We start from the raw sequence: 17,387 nt of genomic DNA, 5'->3' as shown, positions 1-17,387 counted from the left end.
GCAGTAACTCACCGCGCTTGAACACTAACCACTCTCGCGTTCACGGTTTGCAGCAAATGTTGTCTTGTATTACAAATGTTTGGTGGCGTTTTCCACGTTACCATTCAGTGATTAGGCACTCTGACCGGTGAGCTTTCCGCTGCACTGAAGAAAATAGGTACCATCAAAATTGATTGTCGGTCCCTTTAAAGTCTACTGAATTTCGCACAGGTGTGGTCGTGAAAGAAGCATTAGTAAATTTTGAAATAACAGCCCAACTGTGACCAAGCCAGCATTACTGTAAATAGAATGTTAACAGAAAAGAAGTGACTAGCGCTCCCATACATTAGGCAATTTTACGGCTCGTGCCGTAGTCCAGAAAATGAAATAAAAGACATGCACGCCAAAGCAAACTGACATGACTGACAATAATGTGGTGTGGTGCGGCATTAGTGTGGTGCAGAAATGACTAGCAGTGGTGATGACAGAAATCCTGTCCCTTGACACAAGTGCCTTTGCATGGTGCACCGGATTTGTTCACTCCGCTGCAGCGGCGCCGAGACCCACTGGATAACAGTGATGTATTCGAAGCAATGCTGGAAAGGAACGATAGTTTTTGTTAGCTACGCACACGCAAATCAGAAAGTGGCAAAACTTCAGTCGTTCCTTCTTAGAATTTACTATGAAAGCAGCCTTCTCTCCCAGTGGAGATGGCAAGAGTTGGTCAAACAACAATGTACGCCTGAACTGCTCTGTGCAAAGTTCAGTGGCATGGTCACCACGTCGTTGCCGGCAGTGTCACCGTTGATGTCACTGCTTACAAACGGCCCAATTCTTGGAGACTCCTCATTGAGTGTATGTAGTGCGTTAGAGGGTCATTATCACGAGAGCCTCATTTGTGGTGATGTCTGTGTTCTTTGCATCTATGGCAAAAAACTGCACCAACACACAGACATCTTTGCAAGAAGAAGTATGTGATGCACATAATTTCAACATTGTACAGTGCTGCATTCCCTGTTGTGGCCCATGAAATAAGTGTACAGACATGCACTATCTGAATCTAAAGTGCAAAACCTTGCACTATTTACCGAGCATTACTGTTACTCACAAGTAACCCTCGCTGTAATTATGAGTTAAAACGAAAGCAACATGTGCCACTGGTGTTCTAAGTGTGCAAACATTGAACTTGCTGCCTCCCACATAATTTGCTTATGCTTTGCTGCCTGCTGCAATGTCTCAGCTTTTATTGAACAGTGCACTCCACGTGAACAGTGCACAATTTTCAAAGATGGATGGATAGAAACAGCAAGTCCAGCAATAATATGCCTAATGACTGATACAATTTTTTTCTATGATTGGGTGACAGTGCTCACTTTTGGAAACTAGCACATCCCAATAGGGACACTGTGTTGATGTGAAGTGTGGTACATCTCTGGAACGTCTCACATTAAACCATCTCCAACTATAGAGAACAGTTCCCCGTCACCACCTTTGCTAAATGAAATCTGCAGATTTCTGGAATTATCAGGATTGTGCAACAACAACAACAAAATAAGTCGACGCATCCTACCTCTCGGTAAAAACATCCTGTGCCCAACGTAGTGAAACTTACCTTCGATCTGGCGAATCACGAAAGCTGCCACGAGAACCCCTCTCGAAACAGGATAGGAGGTTCTGCTTCACCATCTGTCCGTTCTCCTAGAGAGGAAAAAAAATCTTATTTTATCGTAGCTGTTTGCTCAATGTTAATAACACTGTTTTGGTAAGAGCACTCTTTTCTCATTGTAGGAAATTTTAGCACCTGTAAAATGCATACAGTAGACTCATTGAACAGAACTCAAATGGGCCAGAAATATATGCTCTGTTTAAAAGGAGATCTGTTTGCTGAGAGAGGAACAGGGGGCCGGAATTAAAGTACGAAACCAATCATATTAGAAGCAGTTACATTTCGCGTCAGGTGCCAAAACGCAACATGGCCACTAGTGCATCACCAAAAACATTTGAAATGGCTGCTTGTGCGTCACCAACGAAGTCACGCAGTGGTACGGCTGTGCAAGTGTCGCGATATCTGGTTCAAGCACGTCATGAGAAGCTCGTACTGTATCACGACATTAGGGTACAGTAGGAACCGAAACTAGCCTTTAAAACCTTTTTGTAACGAATTTTTAAGGGTGTACTCACTCTTACCAGTACTTTTTCTAGGCTCTTGAGGACTTGGCCTTTCATTCTACGCAAAAGAACAACTGAACACTTTCGTGTCAGCACGCCTTTAAAGTGCTTAAAGTAGTTGCATACCACAGAGAAAGTACGCGTTTGTACTCTTTTCATAAATGCTGCAGCAGCTGACTGATTAGATTAAGTCAACTGATGAAGATATTAAAAGCTTGCCTTCCTAGATGTCTGTGACAACAGCCTTTCTGGGCTCGCAACAGGGGTTGAGGTGGCGGGCACAACGTCTGGCATGGCACAGGCCTCTGCATTCTTCATCAGCCAGTGTGATACGCTAGCATTGCTGTCATGCTCGGCGTCGCTGACAGGAGGTGTTGAATGTCGTTCTTCCAGCAATGGTGTGCTGCACCGTGACCCCGAAGCTGACATTCGGCTGCAATGCCTCGATGACCCTGTAGAAGAGTTGACAGAATGTAGATGACAGCCAGGTAGAAATGGGCAAATAGTGAATTTGAGGTTCGAAGCAAAAAGAGATTGCGTCGAACAATTTCGAATTGAATAGTTCGAATAGTATATATTACATATTACAATAAAAAAATAGCATTTCTGTCATGATCCAACTAGCTTGCACACTATTTTTAAGTATTAGAACTAGGTATGTACAAGTGTCACTTTTTTGGTGCGAAATCAAGTGGAAGGAAATCCAAATAGTGGCAGGATTTGAATAGTAATGGGGCGCACGTTACGAGCGGTAAAATACGTTACGCATTAAAATTTGCTAAGGTAGTGCACCTAAGTCGTCATAACAGCCTTTCAAACTTAAAAAAAAAATTAATCAAGGTGCAGGTAATATGTACATTTAATAAACCTTGAAGTGTGGCTACGCGGCAGTGCAGATTTCCCCTGGATAGGTGGTTTCACGGCATAGAGGCACCCTGCAGTGAAACCACCTTTACAGTTGGTTACATACACTCAGATGTACATTTACGTATTCATTCATTTCGAATACTTAGAAATCTTTAAATTTGTGTCGAAGCGAATTAAAATAATGCAATATTCGACCACATATTCAAAGCGCTAGAATATTCGCCCATCCCTACACCTAGGCGATGGAATTTAGTTTCCAAGTCAACATATGCATGTTCAGTCAACAGATTTTTCAAAGGTGGCCAATAATTCGGATGCCGCTGCACCATCGCCACGTAGTCCACAGAATCAGTGCACAGGGACGCTTGAAATTTCGTTTCTTTTCCTTAGAAATGTCGAAAAGACTGCAAGAACGAAAATAAAGTAAAGATAGAAGATTACAAGGGTGCAAGTGAATACTTCTTGTCGGACGTTTCGGCAAGACGTTGAAATGCAACAAACTATAACACCTTTCCCTAATTTACTGTCACGTCCTTGGTAGCTTGAATTTCTCATGCTGACCGTGAAAGGTGCTCTCACTTAGCAAGGGAAGCATTGTGTGCTGCTTGAACTACACATATCTTCTGGATTACATGTGGCAGGTTTCAAATGGTAGAACCACAACTCAAATGTGTGGGTGCAATAAAGGAGTGGCAACACAGAAGCGGCCATAAGTACAGTGAACCAAGTGAAACCGGTAACGCAAAATATATTCTTCCGGAACTGTATAGTGCAAGAAAGCGCCAACACTAACTGATAAAATAAAGTTCAGTAGAACAGATAATTGGGCAAGTTGGTTAGGATTAGTTGCAAGTCAGCGCCCGTCCTGTTAGGTCTTCCTTCATCCTCGTGATGCTTGCGCAGTTTTTAAGATGATGAGATCGAAGGCACAGTTTTCTTTCTGAACTTTTTGTACAAACAAGCCAAGAGTTTAATTTCATTTCTGTTCTTGTATGTGAAGGTAAGTTAACATTTTCTAGTCTGAGTCTTTGCCTTGTTACAAGCTGCAGTTCTCCCCCCTTCCAATCTTTTTTTTTTTTCACGTGAGAAACATTTCAATAAGCAGATCTATGAAAACTCGGTGAAAATCCACAATGCCCCGACAATACATTGTGGAAAACATCAGGTTCATTCAAGATTCACTAGCTGCACTTTCTTCAGTCTTGCTTTTTGCTGCATAAAAGAAATTTGACACTTGTGAAGAGTAATGTACTAACACAATACTTCTCATTTTCCTTTAACATCTTTCGAAAAGTTTGCAGTGGATATTTGAAGCAAAACTCACTTTGATGATAGTTTTTCTTTCAGCTTATTGCATGAAGGTAGACTGTCATAAATGCTACCAGTTATTACCACAAGCTCTTGTACAAACTGTGTGGGACAAGGCAGTCATTGAAGCAGTAAACTCAAGCCAACTCCCATGCCACAGTAAGGACTTAGTGTTGAGCAGCGTGTTGTACTAATCGGAAAAACCAAACAATATCCAGACTGCAATACACATGACTGAAAACAATGTGACACTTTCCAATGTCAGTTATGCCAAAGCAGCTTACTTCTCCTCACTGTGTTGTCTGACGGCGTTGCTGCACCTGACACACGGCACACATCTTCGTACCTTGCGTTGTCCTCTGCATACATTGCCTCACTTCTAAAGGCAAGAGGAAAAAAACATACCAGGTATGAAAAAGTAGACTATGAATGCTGAGAATAAAGGTATTAGAAACATCAAAGAGTTCTAGAAAAAAGTTATGGTCAAAAGTTCTAAGCTACAGCCTACACAAACATGTTGACCTTGCAGGTCTCAGCCGTGTACACTCAAACCTCCGTATAACGAACACGGATATAACGAATTATCGGTTATAACGAAGTAAATGAAGAATAGTCTTGTCATAGCTACAGTGTTACAAATTGTACGTTTATAACGAATTTTCGGATACAACGAACTTATTTTCATGTCAGATGTGACTTTGTTATAATGAGATTTGAGTGTACTAGATTCTAAGAGCTCAAAGGATCGCAGCTTCCAATAAATGGCTGTACTATGTCGATTCTGCCAGAACAGTTGAATAGCAGCATAATTTAAATGCATGACATTGCATAACGATGTGAACTTCGCTACGTTGTTTGTATATCCTACTGACAACAAACACAGACTTAAAAACAGCAGCACAAATAAAACATTCACAACAAAAAGACCCACATTTCATACTGAGAAAGCCAAGTCACCATTTACAATGCATTTCAAATGTCACATATGAAATCTCTAGAACTGATGGCCAGGCTCATGTATAACTGCAACTGAATGAAACGTGAACAGAAAACCACGTCGCTGTCTTACTGCAGCCGCCATAAGCTCTGCACTCCCGCAGCTAACTTGCAGTGATCACAATTTTGCAGTCTGTTCTCATTTTTGTAAACCTTGTCTCACCTTACCAGTATATTTTGACACTATGCCGTCAGAGTGGTGCAGGTCTCCGAATTCCTGCGAGGTCTCTGTTCCCTTACATCCACCGACTTGCTGTGCTCCGGTGGCATGATATGGATATGGTGGTATTCCCACCTTATCGCACCTTCCCACCTCTCACCTTATCAGTATTCAAAATACCGATAAGGTGGGCCAAAGTTGACAAGATCAGTGCTGATTGCAAAGTTGCTTGCTTATTACACATAGTTTCAGCTTAAGATAGGTGGGTGTCTGGCAAGGATTGAGATTGTTGCCCGGCAAGGATCAAGATGATGCATCATGATGAATGTCACGCATGTGCACAAAGGAGAGGGTTTTTTTCCCCTTTTGAGTTATAATCTGGTGCACGCAACAGTCACACGCAGACTCATTTATTCAAAATAAAATCCGAAGACAGACAGCGCTAGTCAGCATTTAGCTGGATGCTCTGGCTCACCTAACCTGTCAAATCAAACTCTCGCTAATCTAACCTAACATAACAGAAAATTTTCTAGGGTGTAGAGTGTTACATGGTACACCGGCAAAGATGCCGATATGTCGTGAATATCAGTTTTGTGAAAAAGTTCAAGAGTCTTGCACAAAGAGGCAAGGCTACTGTATATACAGTGAAAAAGGGCTTGCCTAGAGAAGGTAAAGCTGTTTGCAGTCCTCGAGAAATCCTCATAAGGCCTTGCATCAAGAGCAGGACGCAGGGAAGAGCGGCGCTGACAGAAACTTCGAATGGCATGGCACGCAATGTCCCCTGGTCAGAGAATAACTTGAGTGGAGCACTGAGAATGCAGTGTGTTGGCACTGCGCAGCCTCAAACAGCATGCACAGTTTTTCTTTCTCACAATAACACCCATTACCGTGTTTTCATTACTATGTAATAAGATAATTGTTAAGGTTTAGGACCCAAAACCACCATACGACTATGAGAGACGCCGTAGTGAAGGGCTCCAGAAATTTCGACCGCCTGGGGTTCTTTTACGTGCACCTAAATCTAAGCACAGGGGCCTCTAGGATTTTGCCTCCATCGAAATGCGGCCCTCGCGGATCAGCAGTAAAAAGCAGCATAACCACTAGACCACCACAGTGGGTGATTATTATGTAGCGATGTACAATTAGGAATACTAAGTGAAGTATTTAAGTCAAAGCAAACATGAACTCAAAACATGCTAACAACAGTTAATACATATTAGCGAAAAAGCGTAAAAGTACTTGAGTGACTAATCAAAAGGATGAGTACTCTACCAACTCGTAGAGTATGTCACAAAGCACTGCGTGAGCCGAGAGATATACGTAGCACTTAATGGCAATAATATTCTTCATTATAGCCTATATTTCGTCATGTCTATTCCTTATATCAAGGTTCAACTGTATATAATATTTGATGGTTCTAAGCCTAGTCAATGGCTTAACTAAACTCAACTTAAACACTGCGATAAATTGCGGTGTTTAACACAGTAAAACTCCAATGCAGATAAGGGACGCCGTAGCGGAGGATCCCATTAAAAAGGTTGTTTTAAATAACAACAATATGTGAGGTTTAACGTCCCAAATCCGCGACATGATTATGAGGGACGCCGTAGTGGAGGGCTCCAGAAATTTCAACCACCTGGGGTTCTTTAACGTGCACCTAAATCTAAGTACACGGACCTCAAGCATTTTCGCCTCCATCGAAAATGCAGCCGCTGCGAAGATTGTTTTAAAGAGACACCAAAGTGAAACAATGAGTCTGTTTAGATTGATAAATCGTACTCTGATAACACTTATGATAACACTAATGGTAACACTAATGTCAAAGTCATTTTTAAATTTCACCCTGTAATAGCTCGTGATGTCACAGATTTCAAAGTGAATTTTTCGTATTTTGGCAACATGGCTCAATAAAATTCATTGAAACTTGGTATGTTTAGTGCATGGCCCCCTCAAAGGGCAATTCACTTAATTTTTACCGATTAGGAACCACCTGCACAGGCCCTAAAGTCGTCAAAATCTATGACATCACAGCAACTGGTGCAGGAATTTCAAAGTGGCGTCACCCCCCGCATTTTGTTTTTGGACATTTTCTCGCTTACCAAGTGCCTTTTCGCAGCAAGCATGGAAATTTTGGTATTGTGAAAGAGTACTTTACCAATACGAGAAAAATCTTTTTTTCTTTAGTGTCCTTTTAAAGTTTTCCCTGCAAAGCAAAGCACACAATTTTTCATTTCACCCCAATCAGTATGCGGTAACTGCAGCCAATAATTTGACCTCACGCAAGGGAGCATAATGTCAGCCACTGAGCCATTGAGACACGTAGCTAGCTCAAATTAGTAAGACTTAATTTGAAATGTTTGTAGCCACACTGGTCTTGAAGAAGCAGTTAGTGCACGTACAGACAAGTAGAGCTTGGTGCAACGCACGCACCTGTGAGAAAGATGGCCAACAGAATGGTGAGAGGCCCAAAGTCAAGGCCACAACTCTCCCGAACGCTGGCAACTGCATTGGTGGGCACAATGAAGAGCAGAAACAGACGTGATGGCATTGGGAAGTGGAGGAAAGCTGCGAGGAACATGGCTACCAGGAGGTAGCAAGAGTGCAGTACACAGCAGTAGATTGCACTCAGTTGGCCACCTAGGGAGAAGGAAAAAAATGAGCTGTGTAAGCAAAACTTCGAATGAACTTGGATGGGCATGTTTATCCTGAACATACCTTGAAGAGGTAAGGACAGCTACAGAAGTTGCTGTCCTCGTCTCTTCACACTTCTTAAATGTAGAGTGCTCGTCAAATGAAACCCGAACACCGGCAAGCCTTCGCAGTGGTATAGTGCGCGCCGTCCAGTTATCACCATGGACCGGCACGCATGTGCGCAGTGCGGTCAAACCAGATGCGCGCGCCTGTCAATGGTGATTGACAGGACGGCGCGCACTAACCCGTGCGAAGGCTTGCTGCCGTTCGGGTTTCATTTGACGAGCACTGTACATTCAAAAGTTTCATGTCTACTACTCCATTTCCCCTGAAGTGCGGCTTCGTGGCAGTGCGGATTGCCCCCCGAATAAGTGGTTTTGCGGCATAGTGACCGCACGTTGCAATAAAACCACCTTTCAAGGCTGGTTATACGCAGTCAGATATGCTTATTTGTTTGTTTCAAATACTGCGATGTGTGTTCAAATATTCAAAGCTAACAGTAAATAACAAGAAGATCAAGAAATGCCAACCTGTGCTGTGCAGTAGCCGCACCAGCCAACCAAACTTGCTGTCGATGTCCTTTTGCATTGTGTCAATCACTTCCTGTACATAACCAATGCTGGCATTTATCTTGCCGAGGTTGTTCAGAGTCTCCTCAAAACGCACAGCAGCAGTTTCCTGGCGACCAAGGACCTCTCGAGTTGTTTGCTCTGAAAAGTACCAAATAGCTGCCTTTGCAAAACTGGCAGTACAGTACAAGCACAATGGGAGCTTAATGCACCAGCACGAACAGAGTGTAATAATAATGATAATGATACTACTACTACTAATAATAATAACAATAACTGCCAGGGTTTGATGTGCTAAAACCAAAATATGATTACGAGGTGCGCCATAGTGGAGAGGTGGGGGGGCTCGGGATGGATTCTGATCTCCTGTGGTTCTTCAAATGCGCACCAAAATCTAAACACACGGGTATTCTTTGCATTATAATATTTAGGGTTTTGCATGTCAAAACCACTACATGATTTTGAGGCATGCTGTAGTGGAGGGCTATGGAAATTTCTGACCATCTGGTGTTTGTTAACATTCACTAACATTGCACAGTACACGGGCCTCTAGCATGTCACCTCCACTGAAGTGCGACTGCCACCACAGAAATGGAACCTGCGACTTCAGGTCGGCAGCTGAGCACCGTAAGCACTGCACCACAGTGGCGTATGGGTGTTTTTTTGCATTTCTCCTCCACTGAAATGCGGCTACAGTGGCCCAATATCGAAACCGCGCCCTCTAGCTTAGCAGCGCAATGCCTTACGTGCTAAGTTACCACAACTGGCGCGAACATAGTGTTACCATTCCACATTCACTTGATAATAAAATCAACGGTCCGACATCTCTTTCTGGACAGCAGATTCACGTGGAAGGAAGCAGTACATTAACTAAAAGACTGTTTTAATGAAGGGTCATAAAGGTAAAAATAAATGCCATTATGAATGGCCTGCAGTAGATTCATAGCAGCAGCTGGTGACATGAATAACACGAATGAGTCTCCTCCTGCAGTGATGGCAAATTTGGAATAAAAGAGCTTGAGATAAGGCTACAAGCAGTATACAGTGTTGGTATCTAACGAAAGTGAGATGTACAAGGAGAAGCAACAACATATCAGCACTACAAGTCTGAAGCAAACATCAAGCTCCTCTTCAAATGTTGCTTTCAAAAGGAAGGAAAGGTTTCGATGTTTTGAAACAGTTCAGAGCAGAACAGTGGCTAGGCTGCAGAATGCGCGACAGCAGAATAGTTGGCACAGTTCCAGCCCCTTTTCGCATTCTGCACGACTGCCACAGCCAGGAATGCACTTGCGCTCAACTGTGCAATGCCGTATTCACCAAGCCGTCCTAGTAATGTAAAAATAAAGCATGCCTTTGTTTTGACGCACGTTACTGTGACTGCACTACTCGTCAATGTCTTTTTCATGGCATGCTTGTACACCAACAGCTAGTAACACCTGATGAAGACTTCAACTGATGCAAATGAACCCAGCATAGTGAAATATACTAAAGGAAGTGACAGCCAAATTAAGAAGTAATACCTAGCCTTTCTTGCAAGAACTTTGCATAGTCCTGGACAGCCTTCAGGTCTTTGAGCAGTTCTCGATGATTCACCTGCCGCTGTTGTTCGTTGGACAGCATCATGGTGCTCGCAGCATCTGTTTGCAAACAAATATCAATACTACAAGAAAAAGCATGAAAATTCACGAAAAGTAAAGAAGAATCTGAATTAGCCTGCTCTGAACAGAATAAGTTTTTTTATAGTTGAAATATTAACATGATATGATGTAAAGTTAAGGTTGAATATACACAACAGGATATAAAATCTGAACAAAATCTTTTTCCACAAACAGGAACGTTATATTTTTGTCACTTGAAAACAAAATGAAAAAAAGAAAATTCCTTTATGTTGGCCACCTCCTCTACACGTGCAGACACAGACAACAGAAACGCCGAACAAACATTTTTCCCAACATGAATCCCTATCGATTGCCTGCATTTGAGGCTCAGCCATGCCACGCAATTTGTAAGTGCACTTTTCAATTAGAATGATTTGCAGCACTAATGCTAGCAGTACTACGCTTATAGATTTAATAATGGATGAAAGGAAAAGTCTTTCCTAGACAAGTGGTTGCTTTTGGTCATGCTTATGTGAATGAAAGTAGCTGGACATACCTTCCATAGTGTTCATTAAAAACTTATGCACCACGAGGAAGATCATGCCTAATTATTGTTTTAAGTAGTACATATTTCTATACAACTCGGAAACATTATCAAGTTTGTGTAGGAGGATAGTTCACCCTATAATTTCACTATACTTGGGCGGGGGAAGTCATGCTTAAGAGGCTCTGGGCCGGGGTGGCCCTTACATACTTACCGAAATACAAAAAAGATGCGTACCATCAAGAAAGAAATCAAGACCGAACAGGCCCTTAGACTGGCTGCCATCACAATGTGAAACTGGTCATATTTACCACTGGTGCCATGTGTCCGTACTGCTTTGTTCTAATAATGAAAGCAGATTCATACCATCTAATATAAACATGTCAAGGCTCACAATCAGAACGCTCCCATCTGGCACTGCAGGTTGGCCTTCACAACAGTCGCTACCAGCTATGACCACTGGATGCACGATAACAGATGCTACAAAACGCTATTTCAATGCATGTGCAACATGGGCCTTACAGGCATTAAGGCTTGTGTTGTGCAAAGCCTTACAGGCCTTGTTAAAGGGGTACAAACTCGCAAATTTTCAGTTTTTTTTTTTGCATCAAATGAAAGGCCAAGCCCTCAAGAGCCTAGAAAATGTACTGGTAATCGCGAGTGCGCCCCGAAAAATTAATTGCAGTACGTTTTTAAAAACTAGTATCTGTTCCTACTGTGCCAAGATGTCAAGACACTGTACGAGCTTCTTGGCACGTGTTCGTGCAAGATATTGCAACGTTTCCATGACTGCTTTGCTCCATGGTTTTGTTGGCGATGCACAAGCAGCCATTTTGAGTGTTTTGGCACCTGACGTCAACACAACTAGCCATCCTGGTGCATGAATTCGCTGAATTGATACTGTAGACTGACATCACAATAATGTCGATGTCTGTAGGTGCACCATGCGAAGGTAATGTCAAAATAAAATATCTTAGCATTAACTAAGCTTCACACTTGCTCAGAGCAGTCTATTCAGATTTGTATGGCAGAGTAAACTCAGCTTCGAAAATTATTGTCAGGCAAGTTCTTTTTTTAGTGAACTATGCTTAGGCATCGCAAACTGAAACGAAATGTAAAGCTGTTTCAAATGTTTTTCCACAATGAAGTTTAACTAGAAATGAACCAGAACAAAAGTTTTGGCTCGATGCCCTGGCATGTACAATAGCGTTCACGGCAGGGTACTACAGTGATACACAAACAATGTCGCAAAGAGAAGCCGACTTACCAAGCTTCTTGCGAATGGTGTTGGTCATCTGAGCAAGCTCCCTCTGTCCAGCAGCAATGAGAGCCTTCTCAAGCATCAGCTCCTTCAGGTTCGCGGCCACAAAGTTCTGCACACTCTGCTGAGAGCTCTTCAGCTTCTCCTGCTGCTGCATCAGGGCTTTTTGGCCCGAGGACATGGTCTCCAGTGTCTGACTCGTCAATGCACTCACTTTCTGCTGCTCTTGCTCCAGCTGCGACATTGCCTTCACCTTTCGAGGAAGGAAGAACAAAAGTACAAAATAAAGGTCAGCATTTAGGTCACTGTACCTATATACAGTAGATTCAATAAACGAAACTCTCTTAAATGAAATTGCTGCTTAAATGGAACAACTGCCTCTAACATGATTGGTTTTGTGCTTGAATTCTGCACCCCTTTTCATCTCTCAGTAAACGAAACTCCTGTTAAATGAAACATTTTCCTGGTCCCTTCAGCTTTCGTTTAACAGGAGTCTACTGTACTACAGGTGACTGAACAGTGCAATTGCCCTGAATAAATGAAGCATTATGGGAAAATAGTGCCTCAAACATTCAACCAAATACTAAATGTGTTCTATTTTTTTAAGTAAAGTGAAACATAGAAGTTAAGTTGGGACCATATAGTGGGAAAGCTTATATGATCCTCAACACAGCTTTTATATTTCACAAATCGAACACGTTTGATATTTGATCCAATGTTTGAGGTAGGTACTACTATTTTCCCGTAATATTTAATTTTGGCCAATTTCACTATTCATTTCAGGCCTGTTCACATCATTTCATACATATGTATCTCTGATTAAGACAAACAACGGAAAGTTCACATGGCCATTGAAACTGTGGCCATTGAAAGATTGAAGTGCAGTATAATGTGTGCTACAATGCCATAGATCATCTTAGGCGAGATGGACCAATATTGCCGGTGTGCATACTTTTTTGTAACCGAACAACAACAACAAGAACAAAAAAACATCTTTGCTCGAGTGATATAACAAATTGAAGATGAAAGCTCAAGATAGCAGTGTTACTACCGTCTTAGGCTGTAAATATGGAGGTGTGGCGCAGAGTACTTGCGACAATGCCAGTTGCAATGATACAGCCTACTAATCATAATTATTGGGAGTTTTACGTCTCAAAACCACATTACAATTATGGGGGATGCCGTAGTGGAAGACACCAGGCCTCATTATAATGAAGATGCAGCCTACGTGCAGTTTTATAAAGCTACACGAGACATTTGGCACTACACAGGGGTGTCACAGTATTGCACTAGCCATGTGCAAGTTTCTCAACAAATGTGTTCACTTGCAGGCCAATGTTGACAACACAGCAGCATCCATCCAGTGTAACTGAACAATCCATACCTGCTGGTCAGTGGTCCAAACCAACTTGTTAACAGTCATTTCAGTCTTGGCATAAAACTGCTGCTGCCGTGTGCTGTAGCAGACAGCTCTGGCTCTGTTGCTGATCAAGTGGTAGGTGTTCCAAGTGTGCTGGTCCATTCCTTGAGTGCATTGCCGTAAAGTCTGAACAACAAAAAAAAAAAACAATGCAGGGCTCTGCTCAAATTTATACATTAAGGCAGAAATTATGTGTCCATGGCAACCACTTCTCCAAGAATATATACTAAAGGAATGAAAAAAAAATAAATATGTGGCAGTTGCATCTAGAGCTGAACCAACAATAAAAATCCTGCAAAAATGCTGCTTACTTTCTGCAACTGTGTTTTCTAAATTTTCAGACATATCTCTCCTGCATATTTTTTTTGTCTCCTCGTAACCCATGTTCATATTCTGTGTTTCAGTAACCTAATTGCATCATTCTGCACTCTACCATTATAATTGTTGTAATTAGTAGATTTTGCACCATGCACGATTTTGCACCATGCATGATTTTGCACCATGCATATTGCTACTCCTGATTTTCATGTATTGATTACTTGGTTTTTCATTACACAAATGATTGGATGGTGCTTATATGTATGCCCTCCCTGTTATGATCTCCTGTGAGACTTCAGTGCGGTACTAACTTCAGTGCAGAGCACAGTGTAAGAATATACAGGTGGTGACACTGCGTGCGTCTAAGCGGCAAGATAATGTTCGGTCATGGGTCCGTTGAGCCTAGCGCCATCTGATGGCTCGAGGCGGAGAGCGTCCGCGAGTAGCCGAACCACGGTGGTGCTGCGTAATCGTCGCCGCGCTCGCCGTGCCCTCTCCTGTTATTCTCTCGATTTCGCCCCTCGACGCCGCTTGGCGGACGCACATTATCCAGCAAAAGGCACAGAAAAAATGCACGTTATCAGCAGCGTGCGCGTTGCTATGGAGACGATTGCCCCGCTTTTCGTAGCGCCCTCCTAACATTATCTGGCCGCGCGTGGATTGTGGTTTTCCATGCGTTGGGGGAAGAGTGTCAGCACCTGAGTATATTCTTGCACAGTGGTGCAGAGGCTGTAGAGCGGAGTGTCTGCTCTCTCCCTCATTTTCTCAACTACTGAAAGCCTAGAAAAATGGGCAAAAAAAATAAATAAATGAAGGCTAAATAGTATCAAGTTTTACGCAAGTTTTACCAAGGGAAGTAAAAGTGGAAAGGAAAAAGTGCATACTAATAAGCAAAAAGACTGCAAAAGAGCATAGGGTACTATAAATTTTTTAAACTATGTTTATGTGGCTTGATAATACTCTCGCTAGACTACAACACATTGTCTTATGGACGAGTTATACGATGAATAGTACAATCAGTCCAGATAGAAAGCACTCTACTATCAAGAGAGTAAGAAGTGCAAATCTTACCACAAACTTACATTATGGGGAAAAAAAAATGAAGTTTTGTCAAGAGAACAAGAAATAGAGACTTATCAGCTAGAAACTACTAATAAATAAGCAAAAGCAATAAGCTGTTTTGCAACTGTTCAACGGGCTAACCAAGGGATGCCACACATCGAAATTTAAGAGGCAAACGTACATGTTATGAAACTGTCACGCTGCTGGACAGCAAAGGAAAGCTTAAAAAAATTGACGTGTAAATCCGTGCATTCACTGAAAAGCTGTGGCAGCTGAACAGGGTCATTACCAGTTTCATAGTGCAAGAAAATGTAGACAACCTGTTCCTTTTATCACACACACACACACACACACACACACACACACACACACACACACACACACACACACACAAGCTACATATAGTGTGGAGCTTTCCAATTAAAAGTCCATTCGCACCTAAGGAAACGTACTTACCATTTCATCTGTGCAAGCAAATGTAGGCCGCCCTTCAACAGCTGACTGACAGTTTAGCAGCCTCACACTGAGCTTTCCAAGGTCTTCCTCGTTGAGCTGCGAGCAGGACGACGTCAAACCTAGTAGCACCTGCAATGAACAAGATTCAAGGAATCATACAGATCAAGTTATTCACGAATCAGTTCCTAGCCTGCCAAATACAAATATCGGTACGCTGCAAGTCAGTGTTGACCTTAGTTACTTGTGCCCAATATCCTTATTCAGACATAAAATATGTACACTACAGTATACTAAACAGTTGCTTTTTTGTGCCCTATACAATTAAGTAGACCAACGAGGCTAGAAGCAAACAAAACCTAGCACAAGTTATCACTATGCCGAACTGCGTTTTTGTCAGTTGGTAAAATTTTTGTACCAGTTCACAAACGAGTGTATTATAATAAATGAGAGGCAAGACCATGCACACAATGAGGAAGCAACGCTAGACAGGTGATGCTGTGGCAGTTGTGGGTGTAACAAATAAAAAAAAAACAATTTACCGTTAGTACCGTTGGTATAGAGGTTTCACGGGAGTCCTTAAAAATAACATTTCTGAAAGATAAGAACGACGGGTATGTGCCTGTGTTTGCTTATCTCCGTTTATGACCACGCATGTTGCGAGGGGCCCGTGCACATGCCCCAACACGATAAGTGCCCAGTCAGGTCGTGTTCAATTAAAAAAAAAAAAAAATGTGCCCAGTACCGCAAACGATAAAGTGCCGGAAGTGTAGGTTCCGGTGCTGAGTAAGGACTACGTTGACACGGCTACCGCGAACTAATTCCTCCGAGGTTCCACGCGAAATCTCAGTGCCGCTTACAGGGAGAGGAATTTCCTACCGTCTTAGTCGCGTCATTTTTGTCGGAATATGTTGAAAATGCAGGCTTGAGACGGAGGCAGAAGTGTAGCATAACTATGCCAGGAGCATCAAGAAGAAATGCCTTCCAGTGCTGCTACTTCAAAGCAGCAAACAAAATAAACACGAATGAGCATGCAATCAAACTTTCACGTATCAAATGATTTGGTAAAGCTGCAACATTCACAAGCAAGTAATGCCAAAAAAAATATGCATACCGATGCAGAGCGTGACAGCAGTACATTACAATAATGCAGGGGCGTAGCCAGAAATTTTTTCGGGGGGGGTTCAACCATACTTTATGTATGTTCGTGCGTGCGTTTGAATGTGCGCGTGTATATATACGCAAGCAAAACTGAAAAAAATTCAGGGGGGGAGGGGTTGAACCCTCCCCCCCCCTGGCTACGCCCCTGCAATAATGTTTTAACGCCGTTTTCTAATTCATTCGTTAACTACAATGACGTGCATAGGACCTCGGGACAAATCGCAAACGCGACTCACCTTGTGGTGGCACACGTCCAATGTAGACATTTGGAGTCCGTATTTTTTGCCTTCTTGGAGAAAGTCTTCGTCGGCTGTTTTCATTTCAAACGGAACAACGGCAACTGTCCCATCCTTCGTAAAGTCCTTCGGATCCGCAACCGGAGTGGTTGAAGGCACAGGCTTGCTCGCGAACCAACTAAAGAAGCAGTTGGCACGGACCAAGACGGTCAACAAAACCACAACCGTATAACAACGCATGGCGTAGGAACTGGTGCTCCTTGGTGAGATACGCCGATTAGCAGGCCTAGACGTGTCAGTGCGTGCAGCGTAGATTAGTTGTCATGCGCCGCAACGCATACTAATCGGAAGCACGCTTGAATATCGCTCTCATAGCTTTTAAAGGTCCCGAAAGCAGGCGATTGGTCAAGACTTTATGATGATGATAGGTACTTTTTAACGATCACTAAAAGTGTACTTTAGCAAATTTGTCATTCATCAAATAATTTACGATGACGTTAAAAGCAAAAACAAATGTAATACTTTTTTTTATTATCTGGAAGGTGTTAAAGTTACTTTACTAATCCAAAAAGATCTGCTTGGTTTTTGTTTCGGT

The 17,387-nt window shown here is 42.5% G+C and overlaps 1 protein-coding gene and 1 long non-coding RNA gene across 2 annotated transcripts; both read right to left on the bottom strand.

Annotated features, from left to right (window-relative positions):
• Nucleotides 1-432: 432 nt before the first annotated feature.
• On the bottom strand, nt 433-1,679 carry LOC125758024 (uncharacterized). The gene is made up of 2 exons (XR_007415738.1): nt 1,592-1,679; nt 433-575 (listed from the first exon to the last, which is right to left on the bottom strand). It is a non-coding gene; the product is annotated as an uncharacterized LOC125758024 (long non-coding RNA).
• A 3,141-nt stretch (nt 1,680-4,820) lies between these two features.
• Nucleotides 4,821-17,149, bottom strand: LOC119389718 (protein brambleberry). Its single transcript, XM_049415158.1, has 9 exons — nt 16,793-17,149; nt 15,399-15,527; nt 13,527-13,688; nt 12,149-12,395; nt 10,260-10,376; nt 8,701-8,880; nt 7,910-8,116; nt 6,140-6,260; nt 4,821-4,827 (listed from the first exon to the last, which is right to left on the bottom strand). Exons 1-9 carry the CDS (start codon nt 17,030-17,032, stop codon nt 4,821-4,823), a joined length of 1,410 nt encoding a protein of 469 aa, XP_049271115.1. The 5' UTR covers nt 17,033-17,149.
• Between the last annotated feature and the right edge of the window lie 238 nt (nt 17,150-17,387).

Source organism: Rhipicephalus sanguineus, chromosome 4 (genome assembly GCF_013339695.2).
Source record: "Rhipicephalus sanguineus isolate Rsan-2018 chromosome 4, BIME_Rsan_1.4, whole genome shotgun sequence".
NCBI lineage: Eukaryota > Metazoa > Arthropoda > Arachnida > Ixodida > Ixodidae > Rhipicephalus > Rhipicephalus sanguineus.
Note: the sequence above shows the minus strand (reverse complement) of the source record. Positions and strands in the feature narration are given on the sequence as shown.

Excerpts from the sequence above, each read along its gene's own strand:
- LOC119389718 (XM_049415158.1), bottom strand. The coding sequence starts at position 17,032 with ATGCGTTGTTATACGGTTGTGGTTTTGTTGACCGTCTTGGTCCGTGCC. Across the intron at positions 15,528-16,792 it reads TGGACGTGTGCCACCACAAG|GTGCTACTAGGTTTGACGTC; the intron begins GTGAGTCGCGTT and ends TGTTCATTGCAG. Across the intron at positions 8,117-8,700 it reads GCGGCTACTGCACAGCACAG|GTGGCCAACTGAGTGCAATC; the intron begins GTTGGCATTTCT and ends CCTTCTCCCTAG.